The 21,702-nt window shown below is 49.1% G+C and overlaps 2 protein-coding genes across 16 annotated transcripts in view; one reads left to right on the top strand and one right to left on the bottom strand.

Moving 5' to 3' along the window:
* Positions 1–1,807: 1,807 nt before the first annotated feature.
* On the bottom strand, positions 1,808–5,607 carry LOC137349121 (zinc finger protein 84-like). Of its 3 annotated transcripts, none has more exons than XM_068014492.1 (2): positions 5,520–5,607; positions 1,808–3,163 (listed from the first exon to the last, which is right to left on the bottom strand). In XM_068014492.1, the coding sequence occupies exon 2, from the start codon at positions 3,059–3,061 to the stop codon at positions 1,916–1,918; it is 1,146 nt and encodes a 381-aa protein (XP_067870593.1). In that variant the 5' UTR covers positions 3,062–3,163; positions 5,520–5,607; the 3' UTR covers positions 1,808–1,915. The 3 variants fall into 3 exon arrangements, with proteins under 3 accessions (XP_067870593.1, XP_067870594.1, XP_067870592.1); XM_068014493.1 differs by lacking the exon at positions 5,520–5,607 and adding an exon at positions 4,983–5,003; XM_068014491.1 differs by lacking the exon at positions 5,520–5,607 and adding an exon at positions 4,791–4,966.
* A 63-nt stretch (positions 5,608–5,670) lies between these two features.
* The window catches only part of LOC137349122 (zinc finger protein 132-like), a 109,348-nt gene continuing 93,316 nt past the window's right edge, over positions 5,671–21,702 (top strand). For 6 of the 13 annotated variants that reach the window (XR_010969246.1, XR_010969243.1, XR_010969245.1 and 3 more), the window contains exons 1-2: positions 5,671–5,761; positions 10,109–10,250. The gene's annotated coding sequence lies outside the window, so the exon portion shown is untranslated. The remainder of the gene's footprint in view (positions 5,762–10,108; positions 10,251–21,702) is intronic. The other 7 variants (XR_010969248.1, XR_010969244.1, XR_010969242.1 and 4 more) reach the window with 5 other exon arrangements.

Raw genomic sequence — 21,702 nt, 5'->3', positions numbered from 1 at the left:
CTGATATAAACCAACCCCACAGTCACTGACACCAATCTCCTCCTGTCTGATATAAACCAACCTCACAGTCACTGACACCAATCTCCCACTGTCTGAAATAAACCAACCTCACAGTCACTGACACCAATCTCCTCCTGTCTGATATAAACCAACCCCACAGTCACTGACACCAATCTCCCACTGTCTGATATCAACCAACCCCACAGTCACTGACACCAATCTCCTCCTGTCTGATATAAACAAATCCCACAGTCACTGACACCAATCTCCTCCTGTCTGATATAAACCAACCCCACAGTCACTGACACCAATCTCCCCCTGTCTGATATAAACCAACCCCACAGTCACTGACACCAATCTCCTCCTGACTGATATAAACCAACCCCACAGTCACTGACACCAATCTCCTCCTGTCTGATATAAACCAACCCCACAGTCACTGACACCAATCTCCTCCTGTCTGATATAAACCAACCCCACAGTCACTGACACCAATCTCCTCCTGTCTGATATAAACCAACCCCACAGTCACTGACACCAATCTCCTCCTGTCTGATATAAACCAACCCCACAGTCACTGACACCAATCTCCTCCTGTCTGATATAAACCAACCCCACAGTCACTGACACCAATCTCCTCCTGTCTGATATAAACCAACCCCACAGTCACTGACACCAATCTCCTCCTGTCTGATATAAACCAACCCCACAGTCACTGACACCAATCTCCTCCTGTCTGATATAAACCAACCCCACAGTCACTGACACCAATCTCCTCCTGTCTGATATAAACCAACCCCACAGTCACTGACACCAATCTCCCACTGTCTGATAGCAAGCACCGCGCAGAGGCCCGGATCGATCAAACTTCGTTCGTTATTTGGACTAGACTTGTGTCCATTCCCGAGCTGGGGGAGAATGCTGTACCCCATCTGGGAGGGGCAACGTTTGGGGCCACAGTTTATCTTGAGTAACCCTGTCCTGAGGTCTACAGACTCAGTTCTCGGTGATGTTAAAAGCAGAAATGTCACCAAAGTCTTGCTGTACACTCACTCACGTGGCTCGGGGAGTCACTTTGCGCCAAGTGGCAGCTGGAACCTGGCGGCAGCGGTGACCCTGATTTGAGCCCAGACTGCAGGTCCATCACCCTGCCGCCCACATGCCCCCCTCACCAACACCAGCCACCCCGCAAGCCCCCCTTCGACCGGGGGGGGTGGTGGGGATGTCTTTTGGAAATGGAAAACTGCACAGGAGACTGACACACGTGGCTTCAAAATAGCTTATTCAATGGAATGCAATGATCCGCCCACTAATTTTGACTAGACTACAGAGAAACCCCCTTCCCCACCACCGCCCCCCCCCGAACCCCCTCCCAAAACCCCTTTACTGCACTGCGACCTGTTGCAGCTGAGAGACCCCCTCCTCCCCCACTCCACCCCCCGGCCTCTCGATTCCCCCCAACCCCCCCCCCCCCCCCCCGAGGCGACGTGTGGGAATCCCGCCGCACAATGGCGCCCCTCCCCCCTCATTTGCATGCACCCACCCCGTTGGCGAATCGGCCGGGTGGGCGGGGCAAAAGGGCAGGGCCTGGTTGCACAACTATGCACCACCCCCCCAACTCGCCAAACACCCCTCACCCACCCACCCCGCAGCTCCGCCTAAAATTTTAGGTTTTAGAGTCTAGGACGACTTTTTTTTTAAAAAAGTCACGCCAATTTCTTCGACATTGATCGAGATTATTAAAACTTCCGGCCCAGTTATTATCAGCAACAAACATCACCCCAGACCCGCCCCTCCCCGCGCCAATCTTCCCCCCTCCCCCTCCCCACTCCATTGCATCCTGAACAGGTCGGGACAAACAGGGTGTAGTTCTGGACGGGTCGAATTGCCAATCACCCCTGCCGCCGCCGCGCAGTCAGACGTGGACCCGCTGGTGCCGCAGGAGGTGGGACGAGCGGGAGAAGCCCTTGCCGCACTGGGAGCAGGAGAACGGCCGCTCGCCGGTGTGGATGCGCTGGTGGGTCAGCAGGCTGGAGGACTGGGTGAAGCCCTTCTCGCACACCGAGCACTGGAACGGCCGCTCGCCGCTGTGGACCCTCAGGTGTCGCAGTAGGTGGGACAGGCAGGTGAAGGCCTTGGCGCAGACCGAGCACTTGAAGGGCCGCTGCCCGGCCTGGGCCGACCGCTCGCCCAGCGGGGGGGGCTCCGCCGCCTCGCCCTCTGGGCCCTCCCCGCCGCTGCCGTCGGGGTACTTGACCGGGTTGTTCTCGGCGTGGAGGTGCTGGTGGGCCAGGAGGAGAGAGAGCTGGGTGAAGCCCCGGCCGCACACCGAGCAGCGGAAGGGCCGCTCGCCGGTGTGGCTGTGCTGGTGGGTCAGCAGGTGGGAGGACTGGGTGAACTTGCGGCCGCAGACCGAGCAGGAGAAGGGCCGCTCGCCGGTGTGGACCCGCTGGTGGGTCAGCAGGTGGGGTGAGCGGGTGAAGCCCTTCCCGCACACCGAGCAGGTGAAGGGCCGCTCCTCGGTGTGCAGCCGCTGGTGCCGCAGCAGGGTGGACGAGTCGGTGAAGCCCTTGCGGCACACGGGGCAGGTGAACGGCCGCTCGCCCGTGTGCAGGCGCTGGTGCCGCAGCCGGTTGGAGAGCTGGGTGAAGCCCTTGCCGCAGACGGAGCAGCTGTACGGCCGCTCGCCGGTGTGGACCCGCTGGTGGGTCAGCAGGTGGGAGGAGCGGGTGAAGCTCTTGTCGCAGACGGGGCAGGAGAAGGGCCGCTCCCCGGTGTGGACCCGCTGGTGCACCCGCAGGTCAGACGAGCGGGTGAATCCCTTCTCACAGACGGTGCAGAAGAACGGCCTCTCCCCGGTGTGGCTGCGCCGGTGGCTCTCCAGCTCGGACTGTGAACCGAAGCTCTTTCCGCAGTCGCTACACTTGCAGGGCTTCTCTGGCTTTGCCCCGGTCTGGGTGCCCACGTCTCTCACCGGGTTCAGCGGCTGGCCAACTCCTTGCCCGCACCCCGAGCTTGGGTACGGTTTCTCCCTGCCGGGTTTGCGGCTCTCTCCTTCCATTATTCAAAGGCCGATGACATTCAGGTCCTGACGAATCAGGTGGCTGTCAGATCTTGACGTGATATTTGGTTTGAATTTCCCGACTCCTCTCCTTCCAATACCCTGTAAAAGGAGTTTACAAAAACCATCACTGTCAGTCCAGGATAGAAATTCAGAACAGACAATTCCAGCTTCCCCGGAACATTTTTTTCCTCTCTCATTTCCCCCTCCCCCCAAAAGCTGTAAATCCCAGTCCCGCCCACTCTTCCTTCTCTCTGATCCTCACTCTTTGAAAGCAAGAACAATTCTGAAAGGCAGTTCATCGTGCAGAGCAACACTCAATGATGCAGCCGCTTGGTGAGGCCGCATCTGGAGTACCGCGCGCAATTCTGATCGCCTTACCGAAGGAAGGACACGCTTGCCCAAAAGGCAAGATTTTTAAGGCTATTACATAGATTCTTGATTGACAAGAGTTAGACAGGGACAGTAGAGTTGCGGCCACAATCAGATCAGCCACGATCTTATCAAATGGTGGAGCAGGCTTGAGGGGCCGAATGGCCTAATCCTAATCCGTATGAAGGACTGATTTCTGGGAATGAAGAGAGATTGAGTAGGCTCGGCCTGCGTTCCCTAGAGCTTGGAAGAATGAGAGATGATCTCATTGCAACATACAAAATTCTTAAGGGGGCTTGACACAGAGAAATTGCTTCCCCTGGCTGGGGAATTTGTAACACAGGGGGCGCAGCCTCAGGAGGAGGAAGCGGCCATTTAAATGTCGAACTCAAAAAGAGTTGTGAATCTACCCCAGAGGGCTTTGGACGCGCAGCCCTCGAGTATATTCATGACAGAGATCCACAAACTTCTGAGCACTAAGGGAATTAAGCGGTATGGCGAGAGTGTGGGTGGAGTTGAGGCAGAAGATCAGCTGTGATTGAATGGTGGTGCAGGCTGGAAGGGCCTACACCAGCTCCTGTTTCTTCTACCAGAGAAAGGCTGGAGTCACTGAAATGGATTGGTTTGCTATCGCTGCATTGAGTACAGAAGGGTCCGACTGTTAAATAGGAACTCTGTTAGTGAAGTCCCTCAAGACCTTGATAAAAATAAGACTGTCTCTTTAATTATAAACGTGGAGGGGGGGGGGGGGGGTGGGGGTGTGCCGGGGCAGAGAAATGCGAGTCACGATCTCTTCGATCTCTTTAAATATCTGCCCATCCCCATCCTTGATTGTACAGTCTACAAACAGAATAAAAATCAGCCCGACAGTTTCCAGAGATTCAGGTCATTTGAACATCAGGAACAGAAGTAGGCCATTCAGCCCCTCGAGTCTTCAATTAGATCATGGTTGATCTGCAGCTCGACTCCTTTTACCTGCCATTGCTGACCCAGTGGAAATCTATCAGTCTCAGTCTTGAAAATGCCAACTGAACCTCCCCACCCGCCCATCCCCAGCACCCACAGCCTATTATTTTTTGGGTGGGAAGAGAAAAGAGACTTCCATTGCCCTCTGCGTGGAAGAAGGGAAGCTGTCCTTTTAACCACAGACATGCAGATAAAGAAGTCACTGTTCATTGTGTGTGGTGTGGGGGCTGTATCTTTAAACATAATAAATGCACAGGTGGGAGAAGCAGTCTGTCCTCTTGTCCCTTTGACAGCCAACTGCATAGAGCCTGCCCCTTTAAGAGCCAAACCCCTCCCCCACCAACCATCTCAGCCGCCTGAAATCCCAGGGAAAAGAAAAAAAAACACCAACCACAGGCTGCAGATTCCTTCAAGGATTGCAATAAAACTCCCGATCTCCTGGGGCTTTTTTTTTTGCAAACAGCAATAATTGCACGTTTGCAAAATAATAAAAGGAGCAAATAGGCCCGGATGGCCCAGCCTAGCCCGAATCGGATCAGCTCCTGCAGGGCTCCAGACAAAGAGAGAATGGCCTCAGACCCACCGAGCTGGCTTGCCCAGGTCCCGCCCCGTCCCCACCCCCATTGGCTACAGAGGACAATCGCCGGGCTCAACCTCCCCCTCTTCATTGGCCGCCGCCGCACGTCAGTCAGCGGCCGCTCGACGCCGGCGCCTGACGCAACCACGCACGCAAGCAACGCTGCGTGCTGGTGGTGGGCGGGGCTACGGACCGGGCGTCACGCCGTCGCAAAAAGCGCGGCCCAAAACAAAAAGGGCCGATTATTTTTTTACATTAGCACAAAGATATTCCGCGTTGGAATATCCTCCACAGTGACACATCCACTCTATTACATCTGTTTAATTTTATTGCTTTGAAGTGGGACGGAAAGGGGTAGACTCTCTCCTAACACCCCTCTCTCCTTTCCACTCTCCCCAAGCATTTGGCGGTGATTAATGGCGGCGCCGTCTCCCGGCGTGCCTCACGAGGATGAAACCGCTCTACCCCTATCCCCGTCTCAGCCAGTTCCGCGCCCGACTGCTCCAGCCGCCCCCGACATTAGGGAAGTCTCCGATCACTTACTTTGCAGTGACGGGTTGGTTCGCGCCTCACCCCCTCCTCCCAAACACCAACCAGGCCCCGCGGAATGCGGCCTCGTCCTTTCTGTAGGCAGGGAGGAGCAACTGCGCATGTTCCAGAATGTAAGCCCGACTGGGCATGCGCAAGCGCGAGGAGACGCTGCGCATGCGCAGAACGGCGAGTTCCCCCGCACCATCCTTCTTGCCGCCGCAAAATGGAGGCCCAGAGATGTGGGTCACGAACAGGTAGGAGAGTCCAGAAAAGCAAAGGAGAGCGGGGGTCACGCCTATAGGTATCAAGTGTGGCTCATGGCCTACAATAGGATGATATATGTATAGCCAGCAGGGCGGTAGGAGCTGCTGCTGCCCGCAGATCTCTATCTGCGGGCTCTAGGCTGAGGTTACCAGGGCAACCGGCCGCCATCTTAGTAGGTTGTTGGGCAGGCACTGCGCGTGCGCGGGCATTTGGAATCCTGCGACGTAATGGCGGCCGCTCAGTCCATTGTTCCTGTGCTAGCCCCTGTGGCCAGAGCTCCTTCCACAGCTCGTACATTATGCAGATCTCTTCTTTTACAGTGTCCTGCCCCATTCCCTTTGAAAAGTTTCTATCCAGGCCCAGCATGATTTTCAGCACCTCTATCAAATCTCCTCTCACTGTTATCTTCCCCAAGGACAACAGGCCCAGCCCAATCTATCCCCGTTTGTGAAACCCATCTTGTAAATCTTTTCTGCACCCTCTCTAATGCCTGCAGATGGGGTGGCAGTGGTGTGGTGGTAATGTCACTGAATTCGTAATCCAGGGACGCAGTCACGGGTTCAAATCCCACCATGGCAGCTGGTAACTGATGAATTTAATAAAAATCGGGAATTGAAACCTAGTCTCAGTAACGGCGCCATCAAACTTTCATTGATTGTCATTAAAAAAGAAAGCATCTGGTTCACCATTGTCCTTTACGGAAGGAAATCTGCTGTCCTTACCTGGCTACAAGTGACACCAGATGCACAGCAATGTGGTTGACTCTCAACTGCTGTCTGAAATGGCCTAGAAAACCACTCAGCTGTCAAGGGTAATTAGGGGTGGGTAATAAATGTTGGCCTTGCCAGTGCTGCCCACATCCCATGAAAAAAATCCTTCCAATAACGTGGTGCCCAGAATTGGACACAATACTCCAATTGAAGCCAAACAAGTGTTTTATACCGGTTTGTCATTTCTTGTTTTTGTACTCTATGCCCCTATTTATAAAGCTCAGGATCCCATTTGCTTTAATAACTGCATTCCCAACCTGCCCTGCAACCTTCAATGATTTCTGCACCTACACCCACTCTCTTCCTGCACCCTCTTTAGAATTATGCCCTTTAATTAACTGTCTTGCCTCTCCTCGTCCTTCCTAATCAACATGCATCACTTCATGCTTCTCTCACTCCAGACCCACAGCAATGTGGTTGACTCTTAACTGCCCTCTGAAATGGCCTAGAAAGCCACTAGGTCGTATCGGGATGAGCAACAAATTCTGAGAGACACCCAAATCCCATAAATCAATAAATAAAAAAATAACAAATGCATGCGGATTAAAACATCAAATGTATCTCAAATAGCTCTATTGATAGCTTTGTATGGAAATGCACAATATGGTGTGCCATTCAGTGGTACAGACCAGGAAGCTCTCTAGTTCATTCGCTGATCTATGATGTGTTAGCTGATTTTAGCAAGTATATTACTGGTGATATGAAGTTGGTTTCAATAGATCATTGTTGAATTATATTTCACTGGCCATCCAGCTTCAGTGGTGTGTGTGTGTGTGTGTCAGTGAGAGAGTATCGGGGATGGATAAGTATAGGATTGGCTGTGCTGCCTTTGACGATTGAGGTGCCCGAGTCTTATTTTAAGATTTAATAAGAATCGTCACTTACAGCAGATACTGGAGTGGGAGATTTTGTATTATTGAATGAAAACCTAAAATGCTTCTGATAAAATTGGGGGTTGGATTTATGTTGTGTCTTCAACTGAATCACATTTTTAGATTGAGTCAGGCCAAGTATGAAGCTAGAAACTAAAGCCATTGATCATTTCTGTGTGTGGCCATTTCACATTTTTCTGTGAGGATTATAGGCTTAACAAGGAATGATAAAGTTGCATTTTAATTACCAACTATTGGTCTAAGCAAGAGTGTTCAGTTGTAGGTGTATTTTTCTTAACAGCCAGGACTGTGGCGCAGTGGTTAGCACCGCAGCCTCACAGCTCCAGGGACCCAGGTTCGATTCTGGGTACTGCCTGTGCGGAGTTTGCAAGTTCTCCCGGTGTCTGCGTGGGTTTCCGCCAGGTGCTCCGGTTTCCTCCCACATCCAAAGACTTGCAGGTGATAGGTAAATTGGCCGTTGTAAATTGCCGCTGGTGTTGGGAAGTGATTGGGAATATGGGATTACTGTAGGGTTAGTATAAATGGGTGGTTGTTGGTTGGCACAGACTCGGTGGGCCGAAGGGCCTGTTTCAGTACTGTATCTCTAAATAAAAATAAATAAATAAATCTCCCCTCAAACTTCTCTGCTCTAAGGGGAACAGTCCCAGCTTCTCAGGTCTCTCTGTGGCCATCAGGTTTTCCAACCCGCCCGTTATGAGGGGGCTCCTCTCCCGAATGCTGCTTCCAGTAATTCCTGCGGGGAAGTGCCTGGCCTCTACATGGCAAGTAACTGCAGTGGGGTGAGTGCAATCAGGAGCACCTCTTCCCTTGCTGTGGTTCTATGAAAACTCTCCCGTACTGGGGCCGAGCCCGGGGAGTGCCGAGCTGAATTTAGGACAAAGCGGCCCAAACACCGAGCCTGCCATCCTCTGTGCAATCGCTCGGTTTGGTTTGGTTCAGCTCAGGTCGGCCAGTCCTAGCTGGTGAAGTCCCAAGTACGGATCAATGCTGCCTGAGGTTCCCCGTTCAGAACTGTCACCATTGAACCATAGAAAAATTACACCTCAGAAGGAGGCCGTTCAGCCAGTCATCTATGTGCCAGCCGAAAATTAGCAGCCCAATCTAATTCCACTTTCCAGCACCTGGTCCATAGCCTTGCCGGTTACAGAACTGCAGGTGCAGGTACCTTTTAAAAGAATTGAGGGTTTCTGCCTCCACCACTGTTCCTGACAGTGAATTCCAGACACCCACCACCCTCTGGTGGAAAAGCTTTTCCTCATGTCCCCGCTAATCCTTTTACCAGTCACCTTAAATCTGTGCCCCCTGGTAATTGGCCTCTCCGCTAGGGGAAACAGGTCCTTCCTGTCTACACTATCTAGGCCCCTCATAATTTTGTATACCTCAATTAAGTCACCCCTCAGCCTCCTCTGTTCTAAGGAAAACAACCCTAGCCTATCCAGTCTTTCCTCATAGCTGCAACTTTCAAATCCTGGCAACATTCTTATAAATCTCCTCTGTACTCTCTCCAGAGCAATTATGTCCTTCCTGTAATGTGGTGACCAGAACTGTACGCAATACTCCAGCTGTGGCCTAACCAGCATTTTATATAATTCCAGCATTACATCCCTGCTTTTGTATTCTATACCTCAGCATTCCACATGCCTTCTTCACCACTCTATCTACTTGTCGTGCCACCTTCAGGGACCTGTGGACATGCACTCTAAGATCTCTCACTTCTTCTACTGCTCTCAATATCCTCCCATTTATTGTGTATTCCCTCGCTTTATTTGCCCTTCCCAAGTGCATTACCTCACACTTATCTGGATTGAATTCCATTTGCCACTTTTCCGCCCACTCAACCAAACCATTGATACCATTCTGGAATCTACAGCGATCCTCTTCACCATCAACTACACAACCAATTTTTGTGTCATCAGCAAATTTCCCAATCATGCCTCCCACATTTAAGTCCAAATCATTAATATATACCACAAACAGCAAGGGACCCAACACTCAGCCTTGTGGAACGCCACTGGAAACCGCTTTCCATTGACAAAAACATCCGTCGACTGCTACCCTTTGCTTCCTGTCACTGAGCCAATTTTGGATCCACCATGCCACATTCCCTTATATCCTATGGGCTTTCATTTTACTGACCAGTCTGCCATGCGGGACTTTGTCAGATGCCTTACTAAAATCCATGCAGACCACATCCACTGCACTACCCTCAATGCTCCTTGTTACTTCCTCAAAGAATTCAATTAAGTTAGTAAGACATGACCGTCCCTTAACAAATCCATGCTGACTATCCCTGATCAGTCTGTGCCTTTCTCAGTAGCAGTTTATCCTGTCCCTCAGAATTGATTCTAATAATTTACCCACCACCGAGGTAAGACTGACCAGCCTATAATTATTTGTTCTATCCCTCGCATCCTTTTTAAACAATGGTATAACGTTCACAGACCTCCAATCCTCTGGCACCTCGCCTGTATCCAGTGAGGATTTGAAGATGATCCTCAGCGCATCTCCTCCGCTATTTCCTCCCCGGCTTCCTTTAACAGCCTGGGATGCAATCCATTCGGCCCTGGTGATTTCTCCACTTTCAAGGATGTCAGACTCTCTAGTACTTCCTCTCTCATTATGCTTATGGTATCTAACATTTCACATTCCTTCTCTTTTACTACCACCTTCACAGCGAGAGCCTGAGCCCATGGAGTGAGTTGGGGACTGTTGAAAAGTGGCACCAGCTGAAGAGCCTGACCGCACCTTGTACAGGGTGGCTCTGGCGATGGTTTCAGGTGAACGTCAGCAGGGTGTAGGATTACTGCTTGTCACAGGTAGGATATCGGGGCGTTGCACCTCTTTCTATCAGTTACTTTTTAAAAAGATTCTTTCAGGGGATGTGGGCGTCACCAGCATTTGTTGCCCATCCCTCATCGCCCTTGACAACCGAGTGGCTCGCTCGGCCATTTCGGAAGGCGGTTAAGAGTCAACCACATTGCTGCGGGTCTGGAGTCGCATGTCGGCCAGACCGGGTAAGGACGGCAGATTCCTTTCTCTGAAGGGCATGAGTGAACCAGATGGCAGTTTTATTTTTCAACGACAAGTTGATGATGGTAGTGGTGCCATTTAGCCTGGGCCTCTGGATTACTAGTGCAGCGACATTACCACTGCGCCACCTGTCCCATAGACTCTGGAGACATAGACTTATAGACTAAGTCAGTATTTGCGTTGCCTTTGATTAGGAGAGCCCGCTGAGTGTTCCCACTATTACTGAGAGTTAGCAAGCCATTTCATCGACTCCTGCTGGAATCACAAAGTTCCTCCGACCTTCAGTTTCCCCTCTCCCTGCTCACAGAAGGCCTCCTCGGAAATTATAAAATAGGACAGCGCAGAAGGAGACCATTTGGCCCATCGAGTCTACACCGGCTCTTTTGAAGCACAATCCAGTTGGCCCCAGTCCCCCTGCTCTTTCCCCGTATCCCTGAATTTGCTTCTTCAGGTTTTTAATCCAGTTCTCTTACTATTGAATCCGTATCCATCACTCTATCAGGCAGTGCATTCTAAGTCCTAAGCACTTGTTTGGTTTTTGAAAAAGGTTTTGCTTCATGTCGCCTCTTTTGCCAATCACCTTAAATCTGTGCCCTCTGCTCATTGATCCTTGAGCCATTGGAAACACTTTCTCTTTATTTACTCTGTTTAAAATCATGGAGGGTTTAAACATTGTTACAACCAAGGCAGGAGCAATGCACTGTTAATTCAGTCCCACTACTCCACAGGTCAAATAAAGTTTCCCACCTACCGAAGAATAGCCCAAATTAAACACTATTTGTCCCCCAGAATAAAGCACACAAACCAGCTTTCTTTAAACAACGACAAAATTAACTATTTATTCATGAACTAAGTTTTAAACAATAATGAGATAACTGTGAAAGGATTCTTTTCAAACTTCTTATTCCTAACCCTCATGCACATACATTCAAAAAGAAACCAGTTAACCGGGGAAAAAGGGATTTTTTGGGTTTATAGCTGTTTCTTAGGAGTAGACGGAATAATGAAGAATAGTTGCGTTTATTACATTCTGGTAGGATGTTTTCGGTATGGTGAGGTGTCTCAGAGTCAAATAGTCGGATGCCACTCAGTCTCTCCAGGCGAGTTGATGAACTGTCTGTGATGACTAGACTGTCAAGGCAATTTGTCTGCAGCAGGCGTCACACAGGTCTTTCAGCTGGAGGGCAGCAACCAGTCTGCTTGGCTTTTTTAAAAGCAGCAGTCTAGTAGTAGAAGCTTTCTTGAAATTTCAGGATCTCTCAAAACAATGAGGCAACAGGAATCGCTCGAGGCAGGGGTTCTTCAGAGACTGGAGGTGATAGGAATCTGCTACCTTTCAAAATGCCGGGGCTTCCACTCTGCAAAGCAGTCTTCTTCCACAGAGAGTAGCTACTTGTCTTTTCCTCTCTCCAGGGGTCTTTTCCTCCGTTGCTCCAGGCAAGTCAAAGCAAAAAAATTTCAAATGCCCCCTGTTTGTCCAATTCACTATCTTTTTATAGGGCGCAAAGTGAAAAAAACCCTTCCTGAACATGGTCGTATGTCCAGACACAGAGTCTCCTCCTGTCTCTCCAAAAGCTGTTTTGAGGAAGGTCACCCCTGCGGTTTCCTTGAAATTGCTAGCTTTCCTGTCCTTGTACAAGTTCAGTTTCCCTTCAAAGCACCGATAAAGTTCAACTTTTGTTATGACTTCCTATCAAGACATTGCAGGATTTCCAACTATGTTCAGATATCTTCCACTGAACAAAAAATCCTTTTAAAACACACAGAATCCTAAGTTCGGCGTACAGAAAAAAAACCTTTGTTACATCAGCTCTCCTCCGAGCCTTCTCTACTCCAAGGAGAGCATGCCCAGCTTCTCCAGTCCAATTGCGTAACTGTAATAACCTCATCCTTAGAGCCATTTCAGTAAATCTCTTCGGTCATCTCTCCAAAGCCTTTGCATGCTTCCTAAAGTGCGGTGCCCAGAATCGAACACAATACTCCAGCAGAGGCCAAACCAGTGTTTTATACAGGTTTGGCGTCATTGCCTTGCTCGTGTACTCTATGCCTCTATTTATAAAGCCACGGATCCCGTATGCTACGTCGAACAGCAGCATAGTGGTTATGGTACTGGACTAGTACCCAGAGGCCTGGACGAATGCTCTAGAGACACGAGTTCAAATCCCACCATGGCAGCTGGGGGAATTTAAATTCAATTCATTAATAAATCTGGAATAAAGTGCCTGCCTCAGTAATGGCGATCACGAAACTATGGAATTACTATTTAGGGAAGGAAATCTGCCGTCCTTATCTGGTCCTTACCTGGCCTGGCCGACATGTGACTCCAGACTCTCAGCGATTTGGTTGACTCTTAACTGCCCTCTGAAATGACCCAGCGAGACAGCCAGTTATACCACTGAATTGGTACAGTGCAGAAGGATGCCATTCAGCCCATCCTGTCTGCACCAGCTCTCTGGAAGAGCAATTCACTTAGTGCCACTCCCCCACCTTCTCCTGCACATTCTTCCTTTTCATATAACAGTCTAATTCCCTTTTGAATGCTTCAGTTGAGCCTGCCTCCACCACAGTCTCAGCCAGTGCATTCCAGATCTTAACCACTCGCTGCGTGAAAAGGTTTTTCCCCCATGTCACTTCTGCTTCTCTTACCCATCACTTCAAATCTGTGCCCTCTCGTTCTCGATCGTTTCACAAGTGGGAACAGTTTCTCTCTATCTACTCTGTTCAGACCTCATGATTTTGAATACCTCTATCAAATCACCTCTCTGCATTCTCTTCTGCAAAGAAAACAGTCCTAACTTCTCCAATCTATCTTCATAACTGAAGTTCCCCATCCCTGGAATCATTCTCGTGAATCCTTTCTGTACTCTCTCCAATGCCCTCACATCTTTCCTAAAGAACTGGACAGAATACTCCAGCTAAGATGGAACTAGTGTCTTATACAAGTTCAACATAGTCTCCTTGCTCTTGTACTCTATGCCCTGATTAATAAAGCCCAGGATACTGTATGCTTTACTAACCACTCTCAGCCTGTCCTGCCACCTTCACTGACAAGCACATATGCGTATGCTCAGCAATAACCTGCTCGTTGATGCTCAGTTTGGGTTCCGCCAGGGCCACTCAGCTCCTAACCTCATTACAGCCTTGGTTCAAACATGGACGAAAGAGCTGAACTCCAGAGGTGAAGGGAGAGCAACTGCCCTTGACATCAAGGCAACATTTGACCAAGTATGGCATTATAGAACCCTAGAAAAACTGGAGTCAATGGGAATCAGGGGGAAAACCCGCTGCTGGTTGGAGTCGTACCCCGCGCAAAGGAAGATGGTTGTGGTTGTTGGAGGTCAATCATCTCAGCAGGACATCACTGCAGGAGTTCCTCAGGGTAGTGTCCTAGGCCCAACCATCTTCAGCTGCTTCATCAATGACCTTCCTTCAATCATAAGGTCAGAAGTGGGGATGCTCGCTGATGATTGCACAATGTTCAGCACCATTCGCAACTCCTCAGATACTGAAGCAGTCCGTGCAGAAATGCAGCAAGACCTGGACAATATCCAGGCTTGGGCTGATGAGTGGCAAGTAACATTTGTGCCACACAGGTGCCCGTCAATGGCCATCTCAAACAAGAGAATCTAACCATCTCCCCATGACATTCAATGGCATTACCATCACTGAATCCCCCACTAACAAACATCCTGGGGGTCACCATTGACCAGAAACTGAACTGGAGCAGCCATATAAATACTGTGGCTACAAGAGCTGGTCAGAAGCTGGGAATTCTGGGGTGAGTAACTCACCTCCTGTCTCCCCAGTGCCTGTCCACCATCTACAAGGCACAAGTCAGGAGTGTGATGGAATACTCTCCACCTGCCTGGATGAGTGCAGCTCCAACACTCAAGAAGCTCGACACCATCCAGGACAAAGCAGCCCGTTTGATCAGCACCCCATCCACAAACATTCACTCCCTCCACTACTGACGCACAGTGGCAGCAGTGTGTACCATCTACAAGATGCACTGCAACAACCCACCAAGGCTGCTTTGACAGCACCTTCCAGACTCGCAACCTCTACCACCTAGAAGGACATGGGCAGCAGATGCATGGGAACACCACCACCTGCAAGTACCGTTCCAAGCCACACACCATCCTGACTTGGAACTATGTCACCATTCCTTCACCGTCGCTGGGTCAGTATCCTGTAACTCCCTTCCTAACAGCACTGTGGTTGTCTCTACACCCCAAGGACTGCAGCGGTTCAAGAAGGCAACTCTCCACCACCTTCTCAAGGGCAGATAGGGATGGGCAATAAATGCTGGCATAGCCAGAAATGCCCATATCCCCCGAACAAATAACAAAACACCCAGGTCCCTCTGCTGCTGCACCCCTTTTAGAATTGCACCCTTTATTCATATTGTCTCTCCATGTTCTTCCAATCAAAATGAATGACTTCACATTTCTCTGCATTGAACTTCATCTGCCACCTATCTGCCCATTCCACCAACTTGCCTACATCCTTTTGAAGTTCTACACTATCCTCCTCATAGTTCACAATGCTTCCAAGTTTCATAATACCTGCAAACTTTGAAATTCTGTCCTGTACCCCAAGGTCTAGGTCATGAATATACATCAGGAAGAGCAAGGGTCCCAAAACTGACCCCTGGGGAACTTCAATACAAACCTTCCTCCAGCCCGAAAAACATCCATTAACCACTACTCTTTGTTTCCTGTCACTCAGCGAATTCTATATCTATATTGCTACCGTCCCATTTATTCCATGAGCTATAACCTTGCTCACAAGTCTGTTGTGTGGCACTGTATCAAATGCCTTTTGGAAGTCCATGTACACCACATCAACTGCATTGCCCTCATCAACTCTGTTATCTCCTCAAAAAACTCCAGCAAGTTAGTTAAACATGATTTTCCCTTATGAAATCCATGCTGGCTTTCCTTAATTAACTCATTTGTCCATGTGACTATTGATTTAGTCCTGAATTATTTTTTCTCGAAGTTTTCTCACCACCGAAGTTAAACTGACAGGCCTGTAGTTGCTGGGTTTTTCTTTACACCCTTTTTTGAACAAGGGTCGAAAGCTTTCAATTCTCCAGTCCTCTGGCACCACCCACAAGTCTAAGGAAGACTGAAAAATTATGCCCAGTGCCTCTGCGATTTCCAGCCTCACTTCCCTCAGTATCCTTGGATGTATCTCATCCGGCCCTGGTGCCTTATCCACTTTTACCTCCTCTTTCCCCATTGCCTGGGTTGCATCATCTTGCTTGGTAAAGGCAGATGCCAAATATTCATTTAATACCTCAGCTATGCCCTCTGTCTCCATGTGTAAATCCCGCTACAGAAAAGTCAAGTAAGTATAAAACCGGAAAGACTACCCAGCATCAACCTGGGCAGCGGAAACAACAACTACCCAGTCAACCCTGCAAAATCCTCCTCACTAACATCTGGGGGCTTGTGCTAAAATTGGGAGAGCTGTCCCACAGACTAGTGAGGCAACAGTCTGACATAGTCATACTCACAGAATCATACCTTCCAGACAATGTCCCAGACACCACCATCACCACCCTTGGGTATGTCCTGTCCCACCGGCAGAATAGAACCACCAGAGGTGGCGGCACTGTGGTATATAGTCGGGAGGGAGTTGCTCTGGGCATCCTCGATACTGACGCTGGGCCCCATGAAGTCTCATGGCATCAGGTCAAACATAAGGAAGCCTCCTGCTGATTACCACCTACTGCCCCCCCGCCCCCTTGGCTGATGAATGAGTACTCCATGTTGAACACCAATTGGAGGAAGCACTGAGGGTAGCAAGGGTGCAGAATGTACTCTGGGTGGGGGACTTCAGTGTCCATCTCCAAGAGTGGTTCGGTAGCACCACTATTGACTGAGCTGGCTGAGTCCTAAAGGACATAGCTGCTAGACTGGGTCTGCAGCAGGTGGTGAGGGAACCAACAAGAGGGAAAAACCGACTTGACCTTGTCCTCACCAGTCTGTCGCAGATGCATCTGTCCATGACAGTATTGGTAGGAGTGACCATCGCACAGTCTTTGTGGAGATGAAGTCCTGACTTCACATTGAGGATACCCTCCATCATGTTGTGTGGCACTACAACTGTGCTAAATGGAATAGATTCAGAACAGATCTAGCAGCTCAAAACTGGGCATCCATGAGGTGCTGTGGGCCATCAGTAGCAGCAGAACTGTAGAACAACTTTATACCAGAGTCAAGCTGCCTGGTTTAAATTTCAAACAAAGCTTGGCAGTTAACAGTCAGTTACCATAAACTGGTGCATTCTCCATGGCAACGCCACGACCAGAGTTCACTTGCCAACCAATCAGCACTCTCTTCCCATACAGTATAATGTTGTTATTTTTCCTTACATTGGTATTCTTGCGGATTGTCCTGATGAGTGCAAGACGAAAAGCGTCGACAACCTGTCTCTATTTTCAGCAATACTCATTGTTATAGTATTTGGTACGTTTGTGTCAAGAGCCAATAACACAAGAAGGGACGGGTGTTCCTTCGTTCAGTTACGCTGGTTTTCTCGCTGCATTTTGCCTGAAATTGGCCTGACCTGTGCAAACCATTGTGGAGTTTTAAGCGCAAATTACGTTCAGCGCAACTGGAGTTTGTGTGATTTTTTTTTTTGCGCTAGTTTTTGTTTTAAAAACATTGCACCAGAAGCCGGTTGCAAAACTGGCCACATCCCCAGGATGAATTAATCACCGTGGCAGGTTTCCACTATCTGGGCCGTTTGTGGGCCTTCAAGGTGGCTCTTAAAGATAAGCTGGAACCTCTGGCTGCAAGGCTGCCGATAGCTTTCAAAATGAACCTTTTGAATTTTCTTTTTAAAATTTACCGTAACTGACCATACCAGGAAATAGTTCTGTCCGTTCCCTAAAGGTCATTTTCAGTTACTTTAAACATCGGCCTGCTCACAAGTGATGGATTGACGCGGCGATTGAAAAATGCTTCATTTTGTCATGAGCTCATTTTCAGCTGCGCTCCTCGACCTGCACCTGGTTGAGACTCTTAAATATGTTGAGGAATATTGAGCTGGCTCGCGGCAGATTTTGCGTTGGGCGCTGTGCAGATCAGTGAGCGGAAACTCGGGGGTGTGGTGGGGGGGGTGGGGGTGGTGGAAATATCACGTTATTCAGCACTGGCACATCTTTGCCGATTTGGGCCCAAAACGGAAATTCGACCCCTTGTGGTTGGGATTGGGAGTTAAGGTTAGATTAATGGTTGGGGTTAAGGCTATTGGGGTGTGGGGGGGGCGGTGGCGAGGGGGAAACGGTGGCGTAGTGGTAATGTCACTAGATTAGTAATCCAGAGTCCCAGGCTAATCCCCTGGGGCCACAGGTTCAAAACCGACCACGGCAGCTGATTAAATTAATTATTAATTCATTCAATTAATTAATAAAAATCTGGAATTGAAAGCTCATCTCAGTGTTGGTGCCATGAAACGATCATCGATTCTCGTAAAAACCCATCGGTTCACTCATGTCCTTCAGGGAAGGAAATCTGCCGTCCTTACCCGGTCTGGCCTACATGTGACTCCAAAGCCACAGCAATGTGGTTGACTCTTAACTGCCCTCTGAAATGGCCTAGCAAGCCACTCAGTTGTCCAGGGCAATTAGGGAAGGGCAACAAATACTGGCTTCGCCAGCGACGCTCACATCCCATGAAAGAATAACGAAAGGTTAGATGAGTGATTGGTGTTAGTGGTTAAGGTTTGGTTAGTGACTAGGATTAGGGGTTAAGGTTGGGACTGGGAGTTAAGGTTGGGTTTGTGGTTGGGATTAGGAATTAAGGTTAGGTTAGTGATTGGGTTTGGGCGTTAAGGTTAAGTCAGTGGTTGGGGTTAGTGATTGGGAGTTTGGATTAGGGTGTTAGGTTCGAGAGTTGGAGTTATTGTCCAGGTTAGGGGCTATTACTAGGGTGAGAAGTGGCAATTGCCAACAGCTTATCAGTATTCGTGTCTTTTTAAAAATACATATCAAGAAACAACAACTTATATACCTTCTTTAACCCGAATAAAACATCTCAAGGCGCTTCACAGGAGCATTATAGAACAAAATTTGACACTGAGCCACATAAGGAGAAATTAGGTCAGAAGACAAAGCTTGGTCAAAGAAGTAAGTTCTAAGGAGAGAGGCAGAGAGGTTGAGGGAGGGAATTCCAGAGCTTAGGGCCCTAAGCAGCTGAAGACACGGCCGCCAATGGTGGAGCAATTAAAAAATCGGGGGATGCACAAGGGGCCAGAATTAGAGGAGCACAGATATGTCGAAGGGTTGTGGGGCTGGAGGAGTTAGAGGTAGGGGACGGGGCGGGGCAATGGGGAAACCTGAAAACAATTTTAAAATTGAGGTGTTGCTGGACTGGGAGCCAATGTCGGTCAGCAAGCACAGGGGGAACGGGACTTGGTGCGAGTTAGGGCACAGGCAGCAGAGTTTTGGATGACCTCAAGTTCACGAAGGATAGAATGTGGGACACCAGCCAGGAGTGCGTTGGAATAGTCAAGTCCAGAGTTAACGAAGGCGTGAATTGAGGGTTTCAGCAGCAGAAGAGCTGAGACAGGGGCGAAGTCGTGCAATGTTACAGAGGTGGAACTAAGCGTTCTTAGTGATGGCTCGGATATGTGGTCGGAAGCTCATCTCGGGATCCAAAATGACACCATGATTGCGAGCAGACTGGTTTCGTCTCAGACAGTTGCCAGGGAAGAGGGATGGAGACGTTAGCTAGGGAATGGAGTTTGGAGCAGGGACTGATAACAATCTTCTTAATATTGAATACAGCTTTTATCATAATTCAGTGATACACTGCCTGTGGGTTTTACAATTTGAGATGGGTTTGAAATCAGGGGAATTAGGTGCCAGCGGTCTCCTTGGGCCCGGCTTCACTCGATTTCAAACATGAATTCATTCTCGCATGTCAAAAATAATAATTTTTCTCATCTCAGAATGTGCTACTGAATACACACGAATAGCCAGTTTAGTCACTTGGCATCCGCCTAGTCGCATGATAAAATAGGCTTGTACCTAATTATAATTTTCTCAAGGGAGAGAACCAATACCCTCCGACGTAAATTATAACGAAGGAATCCCTGACGGCACCCGAGAATAGCTCTCCCCTCTCAATTGGGTTTAAAGGGCTGCTGGGTTTTTAACACCTGGGTGTCCACCTCACTCCCACGCTCCCTGCGTTCCAGCCTCGTGCTCGGTCATACTCAGTGTACCCTCTGACGTCTCACCCAGTGTGTCAGCCACACGGCTCAGTCCGGCCTCAGAGTCAGAATCCCGTGGGTTCAGACCCCCGCTCCAGAGACTTGAGCCCACAACATAGTTGAGCATCTCATCCGAAAGACAGCACCTCCGACGGTGCAGCATTCCCTCGGCCCTAAGCTTGGGACTTCCCGCCCTAAAACCTCTCTGACCCTCTACCGCATTCTCCTCCTCTTAAGGCGCTCCTTAATATTGACCTCTTTTGACCAAACTTTTGATCATCTGTATGAATCGCTCCTCATGTGGTTTGGGGTCAATCTGATTCAGCTTCTGCGAAGCAATGAGGGATGTTTTACTACATTTACTGTGTTATTATAAATCCAGGCTGTTGGAGTATCGGCCTTGATAATGCATGTCTGGACTGCACTTCCCACCACCTTCTGAGTAAGGGTATTGGAAATCTGGATCCCTCTCTCCCTCCCTCTTTACCACCTCTGCCTCGCCACCCAAGCAAAATCAATTCAAATTTCCAAGACCGAGATTGACAGATTTTTATTATGTAAGGATATAAAGGAATATGGACCACAAGCGAGTAAATGCAGCTGAAGTACAGATCAACTGTAATCGAATTGAATGGCGGAGCATGTTGGGGTAGAATGTGGACATGGCAATGGGTGGGTAGAGCCGATGATAGGGTAGATATACCCTGTCTGATATAAACCAACCCCACAGTCACTGACACCAATCTCCTCCTGTCTGATATAAACCAACCCCACAGTCACTGACACCAATCTCCCACTGTCTGATATAAACCATCCCCACAGTCACTGACACCAATCTCCCCCTGTCTGATATAAACCAACCCCACAGGCCCAGAAAATTTAAACTCAGCCTGTTACTTGGATTGGACTTGTCTCCATTCCCGTGCCAAGGGGATTGCTGTTCCTGATGGAAGGGACATTTGGGGACTCTCGGTTCTCCACCAATTCCCTGTTCTCTCTGGTGGATCACAGAGGTGTGTGTCACTGTGCGTAATGTGCAAGTCAGGAAGAATTGTCAACAAGGAATAATCAACACTTTCCACTTGGAGATGAATCAGTGGAACTTTTCCGACACTGAATTATATATTTTGTACCAAAGATTCAATTGGGATTGATGTGAAAAATTCAATTTGCCCCAAAATTAAGGGGAATGATGAAATGCAGTGGTTTTTAAAGGGACACTGCTATTCTGACAGGTTAGGTTTCAGATACTTGGCAAACTGTCTGTTCGAAACAATGCTGAAAAATGTGCCCTGTAATCAGATTAAATTCCAGCCCAGTTATGGGGGTTATTAGCATTAGCAGAAGCAAAGTCCAACTGTCGGAATGAACATGAATGTGATTAACACAACCAATAACACCACAATCCCAACCAACCAGTCATGTGAAGTCAGAGTCATTACGGCACAGACGGAGGTCCTTCGGCTCCCTGTGCAGCAATCCATTCCCCCGCTCTACCCCCGTAGCCCTCCAAGGTGATTTCCCTCAAGAGCCCGTCCAATTTTCTCCCGAAATCTTTCACCATCTCTGCTTCCACCACCCTCATGGGCAGCGAGTTCCGGGTCATTACCACTCACTGTGTAAAGACGTTCGTCCTCACATCCCCCCGTATCACTTGCCCAAAACCTTAAATCTGTGTCCTTGTACCCTCAACTAATGGGAACAGCTTTTCTTTGTCGACCTTATCTAAACCTGTCATAATCTTGTACATCTCTATCAGATCTCCCCTCAATCTCCTTTGCCCAAGGGAGAACAACCCCAGCTTCTCCAACCTAACCTTGTAACTAAAATCCCCCATCCCTGGAAACATTCTGGGAAATCTCTGCATCCTCTCAAGGACCCTCATATCCTTCCTAAAGTGTGAACAGAATTGGACACAATCATCTGGTTGTAGCCTAACCAGAGCTTTATAAAGGTTCAGCATAACCTCCCTGGTTTTGGACCCAATGCTTCTATTTATGAAGCCCAAGA

This window comes from Heterodontus francisci, chromosome 34 (assembly GCF_036365525.1).
Source record: "Heterodontus francisci isolate sHetFra1 chromosome 34, sHetFra1.hap1, whole genome shotgun sequence".
In the NCBI taxonomy this organism is placed as follows: domain Eukaryota; kingdom Metazoa; phylum Chordata; class Chondrichthyes; order Heterodontiformes; family Heterodontidae; genus Heterodontus; species Heterodontus francisci.
This window is presented reverse-complemented; position numbering and strand designations above follow the sequence as displayed.